At 46.0% G+C, this 21,015-nt stretch overlaps 1 protein-coding gene across 1 annotated transcript in view; it reads left to right on the top strand.

The window, feature by feature from the left end:
- LOC144113474 (bromodomain-containing protein 7-like) overlaps nucleotides 1-20,539 on the top strand; it is a 115,761-nt gene extending 95,222 nt beyond the window's left edge. Inside the window, exon 15 of the mRNA XM_077646564.1 lies at nucleotides 9,810-20,539. Within this exon, the coding sequence (XP_077502690.1) occupies nucleotides 9,810-10,013 (204 nt within the window). The 3' untranslated portion in view covers nucleotides 10,014-20,539. The remainder of the gene's footprint in view (nucleotides 1-9,809) is intronic.
- The last annotated feature ends 476 nt before the right edge of the window (nucleotides 20,540-21,015 follow it).

The raw sequence follows: 21,015 nt of genomic DNA on the forward strand, positions 1-21,015 counted from the left end.
TACCTTCTCTTGTATACGTGTAACACCCATCGTTCTCGCATTGTGCATGGAATATTTTTGACAGTCATGTACGTTTATTACGTTTATGAAAATTGCGGCTGCACTGCGCATTCCTACTCGTGGGCTTCTAGCGCCTGCGTCTGTCTTCATTGCAACCAAGCTCTGCATCCAGGGACTTTTGATCTGTCCAATTTTAACTGCCACATCGATCTCATTCATGCTGGGCCAGTGTTCGTTATAAATGGGCACAGCTGCATGGAGTTGCTGCATTTTCATTTCATCGTTAATTTCATTTGTGCAGCATAGTCACTCCGGCACTCTGCCATTTGTTTTAAAAAATGGAGCTCTATACAACTTTCACGGTTAGTGTAGGCTTTGTGCGCACTCCAGGCAGAATTGTTGACAGTGGTTCAGCCAGCGCGGGGGCTGATCAAGACTGGCCTGGCTCACAAGGATCAGGAGGTGACCGAGTCTGATTAATTGCTTCTGAATGAAGCAAGCACAGCTGTGCAAGAAAGCATGACTGAGCTTGCTGGCATAAATGAAAAACCGGAGAGGTTAATGTGGAGGAGATTTAAAAATGCTTTTTAAGGTTTTCCAAGAAAAGTGAAGAGCCACACGTCAGCACATTTGAGCTACTGTTCTTGAGAGTATGTGCACTGTATGGGCTGTTCTGCTAAACATTGTATGACATATTTCGCAAAGACGTCTCCTCTTCATTTACACAGCGTAAAACTTGGACTTAGATGCAACTCTGTGATGCAAATAACAATCTTAATAGTGTAACACATCTTTACATCACACAAACTTTTCTAGCATTGTTTTCCAACCGAAGAGATTTGGAAACTAAAAGCTACATGCTCTAGAGTGCTTCTAATAACTAATGTTTTATTGCTCTGAAAAACTGCAGATTCGAAATTTTAGTGCTCCAGACGGCTCCTAAATCGATGTTCCTCTGCTGCAATGCGCTCCAAATTGGAAATTTTAGTTCTCCAAAAATTGCTCCAAATTGCATTTTACCAGTAGCATCACTGATCACAGTTTTCAATTGAAATGCACTACAGTGTCAGCACCATCATCATCAACGTCACCATCATCAGCCTGACTACACCCAGTGCAGAGCAAAGGCCTCTCCCATGTCTCTCCAATTAACCCTGTCTTTTGCCAGCTGTGCCCACCCTATTCCTATAAATTTCTTTATCTCACCCACCCACCTAACCTTCTGCCGCCTCCTGCTGCGCTTGCCTTTTCTTGGAATCCACTTCGTTACCCTTAAGGACCAACGGTTATCTTGCCTTCGCATTACATGCCCTGCCCAAGCCCATTTCTTCCTCTTGATTTCAACTAGGATATCATTAAAACTCGTTTGTTCCCTCACCCACTCTTCCCGCTTCCGGACTCTAAACGTTACACCTATCATTTTTCTTTCCATGGCTCGCTGCAGTGTCCTTAACTTAAGCTTAACCCTTTTCGTTAGCCTCCACGTTTCTGCCCCGTAGGTGAGTACCAGTAGGATACAGCTGTTGTACACTTTTCTCTTGAGGGATGTCAGCACCAATTACCCTAAAAATTATTTTATAGAGCTCTTACTGTAAAACTAAATGTGCAGGAAGACATCACATAACGATGTGCCTTATGCACTGGGGTTACCTGCCTGCGACACCGTGTTAATCGAGTGGCACTTTGCCCACATAACGCGGATTTGGGGCACAGCCAGTGTTTACCGTCTGCCTGCACTCTCGGTCCGAAAGAAGGAAAGCGCAGTTATTTGAGAGCACAAGTGTTTATTACACAGCAAGCTGCATCACAAAATGCTGCACTACCGTAATCCCCAGACCTATAGCCCAGCCGCAGCGCCCGAAAGCGGGTCCGCAGAGCCGTGTACAAACCAGACTACATACGCGCGGAGTGTCCCAGCTAAGGGAGATAGTATGCTGCACGGCCAACCAAAGGGTTCAGTGCGATTGCACGCAACACAACACGAGGGAGGATGGGGAATGCACGGAGCATATCTTGACGACATTGGTCGCACGTCGATAACTCATCGTGTGTCGTCACCGGCAATGGCCGGCGATGACTCAGAACCAACCAAATCAGGCCCTCCCGAATTTGAAGCGTCAGCACTGCACAGGTTGGCGACAGGACTCGGAGGAGGTTCTGGCCTGGATCATAGCCAGTTGATAATCAACGCACAAGGTGTGGCCCTCCACGTGGCATAGAAACGGCGTCTTGGGCCCAGTTCTCGGTGCGTCCGCCGCGGCACCACTGCTTGGGGACAATTGCTTGCAGGGAAACGCCTCGACATCTGCGTCGGTACGCCTGGTGCTGACATGTTTGAGGGCATAAATAGTGCGCTTTATAGCTGCTCATTACAGACTGCATTTTTAAGTCGCCATTGAAAGTGCTGATTATGTCACAAATCTTCGTGGCATGTGGAAATCCCCTCTCTGATGTACACCTAACGCAGCTGCTTACACGATGCACGACCGAGCAAGTGGCTCTGCCTCAAGATGCTGCGTAAATGCGCCTGAAGCTTTTAATCTACTTTTATTTACTTCTCGTGAACCCATGTATGTTTCTCAGTTGTAGCGGATAAAAGGACGGTGAGAGAGATGGACACTCACAGCGCTACACACAGCCCATTTATGTTCTCTGGTTTAAAATCTTTACATAAAGAACTCGTTTCGAGTTTTCCAGTTATGCAACTAACTTACCTGTGATCACTAAAACTGATTATTTCCGGTAATCTGCAGTAGATTTGCACTTCGCGTGACGTCGAATCTTAGCTCTTTATATATGTATATCTACGTATGCATTGTAAGTTATTGTAATTTAGAAAAGCCGCCGCCGCGGTGGCTCAGTGGTTATGGCGCTCGACTGCTGACCCGAAAGATGCAGGTTCGATCCCAGCCGCGGCGGTCGAATTTCGATGGACGTGAAATTCTAGAGGCTGCCCGTGTACTGTGCGATGTGACTGCACGTTAAAGAACCCCAGGTGGTTGAAATTTCCGGAGCCTTTCATTACGGCCTCCCTCATAGTCCGAGTCTGTTTAGGATGTTAAGCCCCCATAGATCAAATAAAATGTAATTTACAAAAAGATAAAACATTCAGTATCGAACAGCGTGAATTTAGACGAACACAAGAGACGAGGAAACAGATGGACACAGTGCTGACTCTCAACCGAATGTTTATTTTCCTACCACTAAGTATAAATACATAGATGATACTGGTATGGAAAGTCACACAACATGCAAAAAAAAGAAGAAACGTGATAACAGCAACAAACACTTGGGAAATCAACAAATTATCAGTCCCCCAGAAGTGACAGCTTTTTTGCAGCTGTCACGTTTGCAGCAGTGCTAACAATGGGGCACTGACACATGTATTTCTCTGCTTCAGTATCTTGTGTCCCTCGATTTTCTCCCTTCCAGTTTTTCCCTTTTTTTTTGTGATAACTGTTGTTTCATGATACATCGGTACATGCTGTTTTTTCTTCTTTGCCCATTCACAGTTCCAGCAGTGAACTCCAAGGTGTCCAAAAACTACTTTTGAAACTTTATAGCAGTGTTGTTTTAGTCTTTCATTTATACAGCGTCCCGTCTGCCCTACGTACTGCCCACCGCAGCGCAGAGGAATCTTATCCCCTTCAGGCACTGGGTCCATATATGTGGGCGCGACTTAAACCTCCGCATATTTTGTTCGCACGGCGAATTTCCACCTTTGAATACCGCGCTCTTACCATTTTGACCCTCCCTGTCAAGTCTGTGGTGCCATCTCTTGCAGCTACAGTGAAATTCGTTTGTAAAAAAAAAAGAAAATATGAGCATCACGTCGTTCTTTAGCGGGACAAGTAAATAGCTTTCTTTTTTGCATTCCATGTTTACAAATGATCTTTTAGGGCTCTGAATATGTCGATAGGTTAATGTAGAAACGGCACACCAATTTTCATCGCCATGGACGAAGAAAAATTACTGCGGTGGACGTTCAGAGTGGCGTTTCCACATATGTGGACAGCACTGTAATGCCGAAAATATTAAAGTGCACAACACGCCATTTTTTTTTGTGCACGTATGGTAGGAAATGGACTTGCTGCTTGCGGGCGTTGAAAACGGCTTGTACAAAGAGAACGTTGGACGACTGCAGCGCTGAAGTGTTTTTCATGAAAATAGCTGATGTAGAAGCACCTCCAAAGAAGTGCGGCCGACCGAGCAATGAAGACCCACAGATGGTCGCAAAGAACCGCCACTTAGCTGAGCCGCTGCCAACAAGCACAGTCCGCTATGACCAGTGAATAATGTCAGGGAGGTCTAGGAGGATGTTAGGCCCCCTACCAATATTCAAAAAGCGATCTGCGACCACCTGTGCTAGATTGTAGAACGCATGAATCTGGAGGAAGCAACCTTTTTCAGTGGCGGTCAAAACATTTTTTTTCTCGTTTTGAAAATTTCATTGCAGTTTTTTATCAAAAACCATTACATTTTCTATGAAACCCGAGACGAAAGTGGCAGCACTACACAAGGGGGGATGAAAAAGGGGAGCCTGCACCCTCACACCATGGTCAGCTCAGAGCTGGCCGCTCAGCTCCAAGGCTACAAAAAAACAATCAGCACATTGGTAGAGCGAGGGGACAGTTCGTTTCAGGTCTCTGACATAAATTGAGCAAACGACGACCTTTAAAAACCACTTCTCATCTTTGTAAATACCATGTGTAAAACAGGCCACAAGATACTATCTCTCACTCCCTTTCGGCCTGCGCTCAGATCACTCGAGACCCCTTCGATGCAGCCGGACTTGAAGCATTACTTATGATGAAAGCACCCATTGGCCCCCAACTTCTGAACACGTTAATTACACAACGGCAGTGTTGCAGGCGTTACCGAAAAAAAGTAACTAAATACGTTACTCATTACGCTAACGAAAAAGGAACGCGTTACCACCCTACGTTACCTGCAGAAAAAGGTAACGCGTTATCATTACCGTTACCGAAATAAAGTACCGCACGTTACTTTGCCATTACTTCATGGCCATTAACTTTAATTAGTCTTCGCCTTAAGAACTTACGATAACAATTTTATAAAGCTCACATTTCACATAAAACGTCCAGCCCAAACAAGATTTTACGCGAAATCCTGATTTAACGAGAATACTTTGAACAAATGTGCAGGGGCTTAGCATTGTTGAAGCGCTATCTAAAAACGGCGCCCAAAAACACGAAACGTGTTATAGTGGCCTAAAGGTCCCTGTATAGTTACATGATGTGGCTTCTAACTCTATGGCACATAATAAGTAAGTGGTATTTAATAAAATAATAATAAAAAGGAAGGAAAAGATTTTTGCTAGCCCCGGCATCTGCCATTGATACTGAAGCACCTAAGCTGGGGCAGCGGAAATAAAGGATAGCAGGCAGAATGAGAAATGAAATGAAAGAGTGTGAGGGGACAGGAAGAGAGGATATGGGGAGAGGTGATATACACAAACTATTTACACAATAAGAAATGTGTCCAGGTTGATGGAGCAATAAAAACGTGCGCAGCACTATGTTGACTACAACTGGAGTGGGGCGTCCAGTTGTTAATCGTCCAAGGTAGAACTCGCGGAGCGTTCGGTCACTGCGTGTAACCATCTGGCGGAGAACAGACGAGACGTCAAGCCCACCTGTTCGAGGAACGCACAGAGGCTCACGAAGGTTTGCTCACGGGTGCACGCACTGCCCTGCGGCCACAATAGCGTCTTGAGGAAGTCTGGTAGTATGCCCTGCGCCCTATAGGCCGCGAGCATATCGCGACAAGCATCGGCTTACGCGGCACAGTGAAGGAGCAGGTGCTCTAGTGTTTCCACCACACTATGGCACATGGTGAATCCATTTTCTGAACGTGACATTAAACACAAAATGACATTTCATCATCAAGTCTATTTCACAAAGAAAATATCGCTGAACTCCCAACAAATTTAATGTAATTCTGAAAAATTTGATGTTACAAAATGCTCCCCATGCTTCCACTCCTTAGAGAGTTGTGTGGGTGAGTGGTTTGGGAAGGGGAGGTAGGTGAAGGCAAGTGTGTGAGTGCGTGTTCGTGCATGCGTTTCGTGCTTTATGGGTATTCTATTTTTCTTTTTTTTTTTAGCTGAGTGCATCGTCAAGGGCAGGAGTTTTTGTCTTCGAGAGCACCTGTACATTTTGTTCATTTACAACGTCATATTAGGTGCTCTGCGCTATTTTTTTTCTAAAAAAGGGGGCAGAGTGGGTTACAATTGGAACAAAAAGGAACTAGTAACGTGACACCTCACGTTACCGAAAAATGTTAACGTAAGTACGTTACCAGTTACAGTTCCGAAATGGTAACGAGTACGTTACAAAATTACCGAAAAAAGTCACGCGTTACCGGTAACGCCGTTACTAGTAACGCTTTACCGCCAACAATGCACAACGGTGCCGACGTGAAGGCTGCACATCTATAAGCCACGTTTGGTACTCGAAATACCGAATTTTCCTCTTCCTGTCGTCACAGAATGACTGCTTTTATCTGTTTTATAAGTCATGGAGTACAGAATAATTAGCTGAAGCGTATATTGTGACAGTTAAACATTTATTCATATTTGACGATCAGTAAGAAAGGGCAAGCAAATATAGCAGCGTTTATGTTCATGTATCAGGTTTAAGGCGCTATGTCCACAAATGTCGACGTGAATAAAATGCTTCAATGTGAATATTTTTGTGTAATTTTTTGCACATCACTTCTGCTTGGTCTACTGATCGTCATTTATGCAAACGATGATTTTTCCTTTCAGCAGATTTAATTGGTGCCTGGAGAGGTTATAAACAACCCCCTCATTTCAAGGGACAAAGTGCTCCTGGTGCTTCGTTGTGCACTTAGCCACCTTGCCCTTTTCTTCATTCACAGTTCGGCACAAGCCAGCCAGACGGTCAGGCGAAACACAGCATCGACACCTACTGTTTTCCCAACATTTTTCAGGGAGTGTGAAATTTCAGCCACTCTCCTCGATGCTTAAGTTCACGGGGAACTCGTGATAACTCACGGTGGGGTTCTTTCTGGCGTTTGTGACACAGAGTGGCACACAGCAGTTGCGCACCATCGCACCCCTTACACGTTACTGGCTGCCACACACACGTGCACAAAAAGCCCAAAAGCATGCACGGCAGACACGAGGGAAATGCTCTCCCTCACGCACTCACCAAAAAGCCCTAAGCCAGCACTGCAGACACGAGGCAAACGCGCTCACCAAAAAGTCCAAAGCCAGCACTGCAGATGCTAGGCAAACACGCTTGGACATGAAGCAACACACGCTTCGGGAGTCCACTCCCGGGAAACCGGGTAACTTGTCCCCGAACAGTGGCGCCCTCACCAAAAACAGCGGTTGCAACTGTAAACACTGCCAGGACGCGTTCGCTTTGCATTACGCGGCCATGCATGGTGGACTCAAGCATACATATTAGGTGTGCACGTTAAACCACCCATGTTCTTGGTCCCCTGGCAAAGGCTCGGGCACTCTGGAGCTAAACTCTATGCACCTTTCTGCTGTCCTAGTTGGTGGCGATCTCCCCGTTCATTTCCTGCTCGCGGCCTCTCGCCGAAACAACACCCCTCAAATGTCACTCGGAGGGACCCAATAGGGATGTGAGCTCAAAGCGGGAAGAACGGAAGGAAGGGTGATTTACAGCGGTTTTTGAAAGAGCTTCCCTTGGAAAGGAGGCCAAGCAATATGGCCCCCTGTATTCCGCTTGCGGACACCCTACAGGGGTCTCTCGAACGAACGAAACGGCAGCCGCGGGCGTGTACTTGGGTCGCTCAAGAAGCTCAATCTCCACAGCACCCAAGCAGTTTGTAGCCACAGTACTTTTAATCATGATCTGATGAAAAGAGATCCATTTTGCATGCTGTGTGGCAGCCAGCTGGGATAGGGCCTCAAATTCATTTTGGTGCCATGAAAGCGCAAGAAGCTGCATGCTGATAGCACACGAAGGCAGCACAGAGTATGGCCACTAGCATTTACCTTAACTCTCTAACAGCGTATATTCAGGAAAACTTTGCACAGATTAACATAAGACGGGAGAGAGAAACACACACGTGTGTGTGCATTCTCCCTCCCCTCTTGTGTTAATCTGCGCTAAGTTTTCCTGAATATGTCGCTACACCAACTGGCCCAACGTTCGGCAGTGGTACCAATATGGTCTTTTAGTATCCATGCTGCCATCTGTGGCAAACCAAAAAAATGTTTGACGAGTCCTACTTACCTTAAACCAAACTTAGTGTGCCAGACACAAGCTAGACTCGTCATGAGCCAGAAATGACAGTGTGCTTATGAGCATGGCTTGTCCTAGTCCACTAAGGGATTAAAGCAGGCTTTTTTTTAGCGATAGCTACATTACGGTAGCATTTCGAGCCTTCAGCGGCACCGCCACGTGGTCACGTGGTTGGTCATGTGGTGCAGAGCAGCTGCCGGCGGTGTGGCGGCGTAGCTGGTCACGTGGTTCGTTACATGATTGGTCGCGTGACCAGCCACATGGTTGGCTACGTGGTGCGGAGCAGTTGCTGCTGCCGGCGGCGCCGGTGAATCTGAGCTACAACAGCTGTGCGCATGTGCCGTGTCAAGTGGGATGAAGATGACGGAATGCCCAGAGAAATGGAGCGGCGAAAGACTGACTTTTTTCATCGCGGTTGTTAATAGCTAGGCAGTCTGATGTGCTTGTGCGTGCTGCTACATGGTGTCTCTCAAATGCTGTAAGGGTTTATTTTTGCCAGAAAAGCATGGTACAGGTACATAATCAGAAGCACCTTAATCCTAGGTTTTTTACTACTGTACTATGATTTCTAAGACCTGAGCCTTGAAAGCAGTACAGGCTATTCTGGGTATATCGAATTATTGTTTATATTGAATAGTCAGAAAATTCTATGCAAATGTGTAGCACTGTTGTTCACGTTTATTGATCTCTATTCACCAGAACATTTTATACATCGAATGCCGCGCTGCGCGCCTGCAAGTGGCCCTTCTCTTAACTGCGTTTCTGCGGTCACTTTTTGCACATGCAGACAGGTCGGCGAGCCGTCTTGCGCAGCTGCTGACAGTGCTAGTGCTGTAAAACCAGATAACAAGGTGAATGCGAAGTGTATTTGAGGGTAGCCTTCGGTCTCTTGTTCTCATTTTCCACTCGACACCACTGTCATGCAGAAAAGGTGGCATTTGATGCACAGCTTGTCATGCTGTGAACTTGCCCCATCTGACCGAAAATTTGATAACAGCATTAGACCTCTTATGATAGGCAGTGGCTAGTTCAAAACATCATCCACTGTGGCGTCAATGCGAAGCAGGCCTAGGCCTAGCAACACCTACCTAGCAAGCTGTGCTGCCAGCATGTCATTGTAAGAAGTCCGTCATTAGCATGGGTACAGTGTATTTATGGTTATAGGTTACCGTAAAGCTTGTCAGCTACTATGTTTTATGTATCGAATTATCAGTATGCTAAAAACTAGAATTTCGCGATCCCCTTCGAGTTTAATATGTCCAGAATCAACTGTATTTAGAAAGCAGGTTACTTGGCATTGCCTGGGGGTACCTTTTAACATTGCTGGTTGCTACTGCACACATTGTCTGCCAACATTTATGTGGTTCCATATCTCTCAGATGCTTCACTGTTCTTTAAATCTAGGTGCATTCTATTATTACAGGCATTTTGCTTTGTGTCATTCCAAACAGAATTGACAGCATGGTCCTATTAGGCAGGACTGCGTGCCTAGTTTTTGGCACTTAACTGGCTCTGAACCAGAAAGTTTTCTTTTTGCTGATGCAGGCGAAGCCAGGAAGCATAGTGAGTGTGGAGGCAATCCGCAAGGCCATGGGCATCAACTACCCTCCTACAGGAACCTGTCATCATCACCATTCATGCCCACATGTGGCATCCCCTTACAGTGTCTCAGCCCACGATCTCCCTGACAGTAGCAGCAGCAATGATGTCTCCTTACGTGCTAATGACTCTCCATCTTCCAACACCTGACTTCTGTCCCATCATAGTGGGAAAGGTACTTTTCCAAGCCCCTGTGCGAGAGGGGGCTGCAGAGCACTTTCAATGCACAGGAAATCATTGTTCATTGGTTTTGGGGTGCTCTGAAGTGCAACACCAGCACAGTCTTGCCATATGTGATGCAAAGCAAGCTGAAGGCAGGCACACTTTTAGCTAAACAGTGGCGGCTGTGGAAAGTGCTCCTTGAGCGTTACCAAAGCATTGAGCAACATGTTACATTGCCATTTAAAAGATTTTTGGGGGTGTTCAGCTTTACAGCTGAAATACCTTAATTCAGATTTTGTAACAATCTGAATCTCTCAAATTTTTTTGTACTAAAAAGCTATGCGTAAATGTTTGTTTTTGACATATCTAAGGCTGAAAAGCTGGAAACGGAATACTTTCAAATTATTTTGCTCACTCTTGGTCAGTCTTGTTCTTGCTTTTGCGCAGCCAACAAGCATTAAGTTTTTCTTTTTTCAAGCACAGAGAGAATGTAGGAGCACTAGGGCACAACTTCATATTGATGAATCCACGTAATAGTGGTTTCAGGCTGAGCCTGAGCGAAACGTCCCACTGTCGCGTGTGCGTACATGTGTGCATGTTGTGTCCGTGCGTGCTTGTGAGTGTGTGTGTCCTCCTGACAGCGCAATTTTAGTATGTATGCTTGTGGGACGAAAATTGAGATTGCATGTATTACATAGGAAGAAAAGTTGTACATTGTGGAAGCCAGAATTGCAGGTGGGCTCATTACATGACTACGTTCATTATATGAGCAAATAAGGTATTGATTCTCCACTTGTGCAACAGTTTTGTATTGTCCCCAAGAAGTTTGCATAATCAGGGTTCTCTTGGTTTGTCAGGCATCCTGTAGAACTATAGGTGTATGGCTTTGACTCTCCTTCAAAGGTTCCTGATGAATATTACAATTGTGGCTAATAGATTCCTACCATTGCATGCATTATGTTTGTTCATCAATTCAGCTGGTGCTTGATCGCTTTATTTCAACATGCAGCAGAGAATCATGTTTATCAGATAGAAACTCGAACAAATTTCCCCAGTCATGTCAGATGGGCAAGGTAACGTGCACTTTGAGTGAGCGTCACTTAGCATTAATGTTTTTTAAAACAGGCTACACGGCATCTTTTAGTGGCATTTGCTGTAGAAAACGTTTGCATCATGATCGTGTGCAGTATTAATCTGCCAGTGTGAAACCTCATGTGCACAGATGGTCAGTCACCAGCGACGCGCTGCTACATCGATGCGTTTGACATGCCAGATGTGGTTTTTCGGAATCTCTTGTGGTTCTTGATAGCCGGGGTGATGTGGCTCTGCCTTGAGCTCGCGAGTTAGCTTGCAAGTTAGTTTTCAGGTGTCAGTGTGGGCATGCCTGCGCTTCGTACCATGGCGAACTTGAAACTTCGCATGCGAAGTCTCCCAGTGCTTCTATGAAGAGAAACACAGCAAGAATATTTTTTTAGCTCATCTCTTTTGTTTATTTGCAGCAGAAAAATTAAAAACCTATGAGCGGCATCTCATGGTTCTTGCAGTGCCTGCATAAAAGATATGAAAAACGTAAATTACCGTCTGCACAATCGTCCGATAACAGCGCCAACTTACGTTTAGCGATGTTGCAGACGGCAATTCGTCACGGCTTCTTGGTTCAGCAGGGCACGGAGCGCGCATTGTGCAGCGAGTGAGTGCATGCCACAAATTTTCCTCTCCGTTCCCTTTTCCCCTCAAGATAAATGTAAAATGCCGTGTTCTGCGAATAAGCTAGCTGCTTTTTATTTACCACAGGCGATCGACGTCTGTAGCGGCTGCCATCTGTCATTGAAAAGGCATGCGTATTGCGTACAATATTTTCTCCTTTAAGTACACCTCCGGCCTTTACAGTGCAGAAAAGAGTATCTGAACTATTGTTTCTGTTTGTCCAAGTCCATTGGGCAAATAAAGCAGCTTTCATATTACCCCTTTACAGTGGAATCCGATGGGCAACTAAACTTGTGGCTGAATGTTTCTTCTCTCTCATTGGTCGCGTTCCATTTGTCAGCAAAGAGCAAAAGCGCCGCTGGACGTCTCCCTGCGGCAACCGCAACGCGGTGACATCCTGCCATCGCTCGTAGTCGCAACCGAACCGACATCCGCTTCCGGCGTTTTGACCAATCAGGTGCGGCCACTGCGGCAGGTTATGACGCTTTTTATTATGACACAAACTGGGAATACGGCCCCTGGCTTACACTTTTGGACTTTCACATAAGGTATCTGAATGTAAAACCGCAGTGCTTCATAGCAACCATGCCGTGAAACTGGGCCACTGTCGCTGCCACATGCAGATAAGAGGGAAATATGGAAAGAACAAGGAAGAGAAGGAAAAGTTAGATGAACATAGTCGCCGTACGCAGTGATGCAATGACAATGACTGCATGCAACTGATCCTAAACTTCTGTGCCAATAGCAGAAGCATCTGTGCTGGCACATGGAACTTGCATTGAAGCAGAAGCAGCAGCCGCTCCAGAAAACAGGTGAGCTGGCGGCCACGGCCTTCAAAGACACTGCTCGAGAAAAGGGGCTGTTTGGCAAAATACACGCACTAGAGGAGGTAAACGCATCCATGCGTTGAGAAGTGGCAGACCTTCAAAGCTGTGTCAAACCTACACCCATTCTAACCCCCTTAAGCAAACATAAACATCAACCACCCGTACAGCAGACGCCTGCCTCCCAGACGAACCCATTCTCACAAACCTCTGGGGAATCGACCCAGGGGAGAGAGCGCTCAATTATGTTCGCTCCTTCCTCTCGGAGAGAATGGCCGAGCTTTCACTCAGAGGTCTCACCTCGGATCCCATTAGGAAGCAGAGGCACGCTGTAAGGCTTGGTCCTCTCGCCCTTCCTATTCAACATCTCCCTAATCACGCTACCCCGAAACTGGCTGCAAACGAGGGTCTACAACACAGCTTATGCGTGGACAACATCACCCTGTGGGTGTCCACAAGGAGTGACGGCCAAATAAAGGGGACGCTGATGCTGATGGTGATGACCCTATCAAGGAAGAACTCACCATAAGAATTCTCGGGATGCTCATTCAGAGAAACCATTCAGAGAGAAAGAATAACGAAACAATAGAAAAACTGACCGCCACGGTCAATCAAACCACCCGGCTCATACGACAAATAGCCAATAAGAGACGCGGCATGAGGGAGAGCGACCTGTGCCAACTGATCCAGGCATTCGTCCTTAGTAGGCTCGTTTACACTCTACCGTACCTGCACCTCTATCACATGGAGAAGATCAAGATAGAATGCCTCATCAGTCAAGCTTACAAGACAGCGCTCAGTCTTCCTCACAACACGCCTACCGACAGATTGCTAGCCCTTGGAATACACAGCACACTAGCCGAACTGTGCGATGCGCACCTCACCTCCCAATACGCACGTCTCACGCAATCCAAGGCAGGTAGGGCCATTCTGCACCATATAAAGATCAACGCTGAACCCCTAACCGAAGACTCGGAACAAATCCTACCCGAAGTACACAATGTTTACTGTCAAACCCCCACCCAAGAACATGCACCCTACGCACCACAAGGGAAGGTGCAAGGCTAGAGCCCGCGCCTTACACGCCAAATTCAAGGACTACCCTGCGGCCGCTTAAGTGGACACGGCAGAATATCTAACACCGCTCAAAGCGTACGTGATAGGCGCAGTGATCGGGACCGGTTCGCCCTTAACAGCCGCCACAATATACACCACCTCCTATGAGACAGTGAAGGAAGCGGCAGTTGCATTAGCCATTACCAACACCTGAGCTGACATTATATTCAGCGATTAAAAAGAAGCCATGCGCAACTTTGTGAGGGGCCCCATCTCCCCTATCTCTCTCCAAATCCTCAGAAGCACCCACCACACCCCCGCAAGGGAGATAGAACTATTATAGGTTCCCGGCCCACTCGAACAACACAGGGAACGAGACAGCCCACGATTAAGCCCGAGGTCTCGTCGGCCGGGCAGTGGGCTTCTTTTACCCGAGTTTTTCAAAGGATGGCCTGAACTCGTTTCACGACATAATACACCACTTCCGCCTGAAAGATGCACCTTCCCTCCATTGCATAAATCGCTCGCAAAGACCCAGGAGTCCACCTGGCGTCGCTTGCAAACCCATTCCTATCCCAACCCGGCGGTACTTTCGCCCATGGACCCTTGGCAATACTCCCCTCAATGTAACAAGTGCCGAGAGCCACACTAGACCATATCCTGTGGAACTGTTCGTAGGGTCCGGCTCCACTGGACCTAATTCAGCTCTTAACTTCCGAGCAGTGAGCAGTAGGAGGCCGCCGTGCTGCTCAGCTCCGACCTGGAGACCCAACTCTGGCCAGTGGAGCAAGCCAATGTGGTCGCCGAAAGCCACAGGCTGACGGCCATCTAGCGCAACCAAGACCTCACTTTAAACCACTTTCTGCCTGCGAATGAATGTTTTCTTATTTATTTATTTATTTAGGACGCTAAATGTGCCGCACGGCATAAAACGTGAGGCCATTAATGAACGTTATTACGTTAATAGGTTACAAAAAGGCATGGAGTCCGGTAAGGTGTAAAAAGTCACATAATCCTCGGGCATAAATGTTTTTCGTTATCCACAAGTTGAAATCGGAGTCATTGTTTGAGGACAGGCCCTGCCTCTTGCAGAACGCGAGCACGCACCAGCGAAGTTCCTGAGCAAGTCCACAATAGGTGGTGAACAGTGGTGTCAGAAGCGGGTGCGTCGCAGTGAGGGCATTCTTCTGGCGCAGGAATCTTCTCACTTTGCCACTGGTGGCGAACTGCAGGCGTAACGGCCACTCCGACACGCAGCCGCCTCAGAGAGACCTCCTCCATCCGTGATAGGTTGGGAGGAAGGGGGTGGGTACACAGGGGAATAAGAGCACGTGTACGCTGCCTGAGGGAGGCTGAAGATGTTAAATGTGTCAGAAGTGGATCTGGTGGCAAAGAGGCAGGAGGTGTTTGCGGTACGTCCGCTAAACGAGATGACATGTCAGATGCGATGCTATCGACATCTATGCGTGCTTGAAGCCAGTGTATGAGTATAGGGACCGGGTAAGATTTGCAAGCAGCATGTATGTCCTGGGAAACCCGAAGGGTACCACGCACTTTCTTTAGGTGCTTGAGAGCTTCTTGGGAATGAGTGAATAGGTGTACCTGGTTATAAGGAGGGTCGTCAGGTAAAGCTGCTATGGCATTTAAAATCGTTTGGAGCTCCAAGGGAAGAGGTAATGAATTTTCAGTACAGTAGGTCTGGCGGCTGTACAGTTGAGGGTGTGTCGGGCTTATAAAAACAGTTGAACCCCCCGTTGAGGTTATGGCGACATCTGTGTAAAGGATGCAGTCATCATGTTGGGTAGAAAAAGTTGATGGTAATGACGGGGAGGAGAACTCCGACTTCTTATGACAAGCTGGCTTGTTTGATATAATGTGGCAGTAGTCCCATGGAGGGGGTTGAGGCTCGAACATTGAACGAAGAGAAACTTTCCGTGCTCTGTTGGTTTGTCGCTGGGTAATTAAATCTTCCAGTGTGTTGAGCTGCGCATACTCCTGCAGCAGACAAATAGGAGTTGCTCGGGGTAGGCCAGTAATGACTCGCATGGCTTCGTGGTTTAGTGCTTCGAGTGTAGACCACTGTCGTTTCGTAAGTTGTTGAAACTGAGCCTGGCATAGGAGCCGAGGTTGAAAAACAGCACTTACAAGTCGACGAGCTGTATCGGAGCGGGCACCTCCAGAGCGATTGGCTATTCTGCGTATAAGGCCAAGTGTGTTTATAGCACTCTTGCGCATAGCTGATAACCAAGCCGTGCTTTTGCCTGAAGAATGAACATGCAGGCCCAATACATTGGTATGTTCCACTTCAGGAAGAGGGGCGTTGTCAATAGTGAGCACGAACGGAGTGGCTTTGAAAATACGGCGGCCAGCTTTATTGCCCACATGAACGTAACAGGGTTTGGAGAGGTTGAGGGAGAGGCCAGTGTTGGCAAGAAAGTTGTGTAGAAGATTGAGGGCATTTTGCAGAGAGTCTTGCTGCAGCTGAGCTGAGCGATTTGTGGACCAGAGAGTGATATCGTCTGCATATGCCAGAACTTGAACATTAGGAAGGGTGGAAAGACTGTATCAGAGGAATGAATGCGATGTTAAATAGAGCTGAGGCTAAAACTGAGCCCTGCGGTACTCCGCGATTAGAAATGAAGCGGCCTGTAGGTTTACCATTAACACGGATAGCAAATGTCCTTTGTGAGAGAAAAGCATGAATTGCTCGATGTATCTGCAAGGGCATGCCAAGTGATGGCATAGTGTTGAGAATGGCTTCGTGAAGAATGTTGTCGTAGGCCTTCATGATATCTGTTGCCAGGACTGTGCGAATGAGACGGCTGTAAGGTGAACGACGTATCACGTCGTTGGCAAAGTGGTCAAGACCATCTTCAGCTCCGTGTCCTGGTCGGAAACCAATTTGGGAAGACGAATATTTCTTATGATGGTCGAGCCACCAGGAGAGTCGAGTGGCAAGCAGTTTTTCATGCAGCTTGCAAATAGTTGGGGTAAGAGAAATCGGTCGTAGGGCCCCAAGAGTTGTGGGTGATTTTCCAGGCTTTGGTATTGGAACTACCACTGAATGTTTCCAATCTGGTGGCATCTCACTGGATGTCCAGATTTCATTAAAAATTTTGAGAAGTGAAGTCAATGTTTTCTAATCCAACCTGTTCTCATTTCATGCTAAGCATTGACGCATAATATCACTGAAATTTTTTTTACCAACTAGTTTGTAGCTGCCGCGGTGGCTCAGTGGTTACGGCGCTTGGCTGCTGACCCGAAAGACGCGGGTTCAGTTCTGGCCGCGGCGGTCGAATTTCAATGGAGGCGAAATTCTAGAGGCCCGTGTACTGTGCGATGTGAGTGCATGTTAAAGAACCCCAGGTGGTTGAAATTTCCGGAGCCCTTCACTACGGCGTCCCTCATAGCCTGAGTCGCTTTGGGAAGTTAATCTCCCCACGAACCATAAACCAACTACTTTGTTGTAAGCATTTGCACTGGGAATGTAGAGACAGTGTGCCCTGAAGGTGCTTGTCCTGGATAACAGTAGCTGCAAGCAGTCAAATCAAATACAGCAGCATGGAGAGGAGAAATGCAGTGCTGTGAAAAACTTCCCAGTCTCTGTAGGACAGCAAGCTACATGCTGCAGGACTTAAGCTTGGTGTCTCGAAACAGTTAACTACTTGGAGTTTCTACAACACGGAGTTCCTCCAACACAGAGTTTCTCCAACACAGAGTTTCTACGTTTCAATTTGCTCTTAAGGTAGATTCTACACTAGTTACGAGAGCGGGCCCCAAGGAGTGTCTAAATCTATCGGTCTAGACTATACTGTGTGCCGCTAAGGAGGGCCCCAAATTTTTTTGCTTACTTTCATACAATTGTGGTGAGTGCCTATATTTATAAAAATAGGCATTCTAAAAGTGTATTAATTGTAATTCGTCTGGTTCAATGATTTGTGAGAACTGCTTAGATTTCGGAGTGCATATTTGTCTTCCTTGCTGTCGTCCACCTCAGTTTTAAATGAAGCACGTTATTTCTACAGCACCACGCTGCCAAAGTGACACTTTTATGAGGCGGAGTGCACACACTCAAAGTGACACTGAAGTTTCCCATCTGACTGGGGTATTCTTTGTTGGGCACGAGCAGATGTCGTCATTAGAGAATGTGGCGAACGACACATTTAAGGCTTAGTTTAGTCACATTCATATCGGCATTATGTTGCTGAAAGGGATTTTTTCAGTATGTTAGCCAGGCAGAAAATTTGTTTTGCTGATTACCCGGGTTTGAACCCAGTTGCGGTGGCCGCGTTTCGATAGAGGTGAAATGCAAAACAGGCCCGTGTGCTGTGCGATGTCAGTGCACATTGAAGATCCCCAGGTGGTCGAAGTTATTCCGGAGCCCTCCACTACGGCACCTCTTCCTTCCTTTTTTCTTATCCCTGCATTATCCCTTCCCTTACGGTGGTCTTGGGCTCCTTGGGCTCCAGCTCCGTTCAGGTGTCCCCTGAGATGTGAGGCAGGTACTGCGCGATTTCCTTTCCCCCAAAACCAATTTTTCATTTTTGTCATTAACTAAGCTTGAGTGACGTTATTCAACGCTCACTCCACAAGTTGTTCAATGAGGAGCGGGAGAGGCATTGAGCAGTCATTTGCTGTGAGGGTGTCTTTGTGCAGCTGGCAGGATGAAAAAACTCTTCCTGCAGATTCTAGAGTGCAACCTCAGTTGTGTTAATATGCAACCTCAATCGTGTTAATGTGCTCAGCTTTAAGGGCAGGTAGGGCCAAATTTTGCTGCTAATTCACACACGCACAAATATCTGAATTGGTGGTTTTTGCACGGCATGATAACAGACGTCTTATGATTGTACAGTGATGTCGTGCAGAAGTAATATTAAGAGTGCTACTGCTGTAATGGGGGCTTTTGCTTCCATTCTTAAAAAATATAGCACATTGAACGGCACACTTCAAAATGAAAAATATATGAATGTGTGTATGTATGTGTATATATATATATATATATATCTCTTAAAAGAGGGAGAGAGATATTAAATATACATGATTATACATATTATTGTTTTGTAAGCATTCAGTCTTTTAGTCTTGTCATCCACATTGTTGTGTGCATCAAGCCTGTGTGAACGAAATTTCATTTCAGGGGCTTATTTTATTCTGCAAGTTATAAGTACTTTTTTTTTTCATTCTTGGTTGTGAGGTCTTGTTACAGGACAGAAGGAAAGTGGCTAGAACATTTGCTAACAGACACCTGCTAAACACATGCAAACTAGTTTTGAGCTGATGCTCTTGCAGCTGTCTTCCATGCAACTTCCAGAGGAAAAAAAAAAATCTTTAAAGCTCATGCATTATAATTTCACTACTGAGTGCAGTTATGTACCAATTGTTAGCATGTGTGCCAATTTGAACACCGCTTGTTTATGTAGTTGTGACAACTGATGCTGCATGCTTTGAGGAAACTTTGGACATGTTTTATTTTAAGATGTACAGTTTTGGTCTCCAGTTTTTTTTTTTTTTTTTTGCTGCTATGTACAGTAAAAATAATATGAAGGTGATCACTTTAAGGTTACCGTACTTGGACAAAGTGCAAAGCCATGAAAAATTGCACAAACACATCAAAACAGTAAGACGACAGAGGTGTGTATTGTTTTGTTTGTTTAATTATTCACTCTGTGTTGTTTTGTTTCTGCATTCTCCATGGCTTTTCAAGAAATTAACCAACTAGTCGGACAGCACCGATTCCTAAACTATATTGGATGAAGTGCTCTGCTGCTGCTTATATTTACAGGAGGGTAAAAAAAAAATGTGAGCGTAGCTGGCCCCTTGGTTCTGATATCCTTTGCCACCACTTCGTTCAGAGAATGAGCAGTCTTCACACCAGGAAAAATTTGCTGTCTTGTTCGTGCTGTGAGAAACTGATCACCTTCATATTGACACTAGCTGTAAGTAACTGTGAGTGGGCTGGTTCATTTTTGTGACTAAATTGCCTTTGTGCAAGGGCTCCCAAACTGATCCCTACAGTGGCAATCAAACCCCTGCTTCCTCTTTTTTTTCATATTATTACCAAAAAGCAGTACGATCCTCCCCCCTCCCCTTTATCTCAGTACAAGTCTTATAAAGGTGCAAAATGGTCTCCTTTCCAGCCTCCAGGCCTCTGTTCTTGAGCTAGCACCCGGAACATATCTATTTACCTTCCCTGAAAGGTTAGAAGTTAAAGCCTTTGAAGTTGTTAATCACTGCAGCTGGAATGAAAGTGCTTCTTTTTTGTTGAATTTGAAGTATGAACGAAGATTAAACCCTTGTTTGCTAAGTTCGGAAGTAGAAGCATGCGACACTGTTAATCATTGCAGCTGGGATGAAATCTGGATTCTTTGTTTTGAAATTGGAATACGGAAGCAGAAGGCTGCAGTTCAATCCATTGTATGCCTTCCTGTTGGCACTGGTGCCTCCACTGCTGAGAAGCATTGTTTCATTGGTTAAATGGCACATAACCGACTATGAAAACTAGGCATGAAAACGCAGTACTAACAGTTGAAGCAGAATAGAGCGAGCACTCGTTTTTCAAATAAGACGGCCACTTCTGTTGCTCTGACAATAGTGAATGCACACAAGTGTACGGATTCGTTCTGAATATTATGAACCTATACCGCCAGATTTACAGTTGGACAGCTGCGTGAAAGCGGAGCTCAGTGGCACTTGTAGGGTGACCACCAGGAAAGGCTGCACGTCAGCAGCATATAACAAACTGTAATGATAACGTGACGTGTCCAAAGCTTCCTCATGTGTCACGTGCGTGGTGTGTTTATCTATTGTTTCATTGCTGATTTACAGTGCAGAGTGCACGTCGTTGTTTCATAGGCCCGCATAGAAAGACTTTTTGTACCGAAAGTTTTGTGACAACATGTTTTGTAAATAAACTGGAGTCCTTGTCAGCAGTTCTCTGAAATCTTCATTCCTCGAGAACAAACTCTGTGATGAGGCCATATAACGCTTGGCTTTTACTTGCTGCATCACAAAGCAGTTGGAAGCGGGTTTTTAAGCAGTAGGCACGGCAATTTGTTTTTTGGTAACTGTGTGCCCGGGGCTTAAGAACGACAACTGGCGCAGATGGGTTCTAGTGCACATTATAGTTTATTGCTGCAGTTTTTTTGCCTAGCTACATTTTCTGCGTGCTGTAACATAACAGTGCCATCAGAAATCACTTGCACTTGCAGCGGCCGACAGAGCGGAGTTCAGTGTACTTATAGCGCTCTTGAATTGTAATGAATTTCTGTGCAATCTGTTTACATGACGGCAAGCGGGAACAGAAACTAGGCAAAAAAAAAAGTGCTCTAATAAACTATTTAATGCACTGGGACATATCTGCGCCAGTTCTGGTGTTCCTGGGACCTTGCACACTGTTACCAGGG

The sequence above is a fragment of the Amblyomma americanum genome, chromosome 1, assembly GCF_052857255.1.
Source record: "Amblyomma americanum isolate KBUSLIRL-KWMA chromosome 1, ASM5285725v1, whole genome shotgun sequence".
NCBI lineage: Eukaryota > Metazoa > Arthropoda > Arachnida > Ixodida > Ixodidae > Amblyomma > Amblyomma americanum.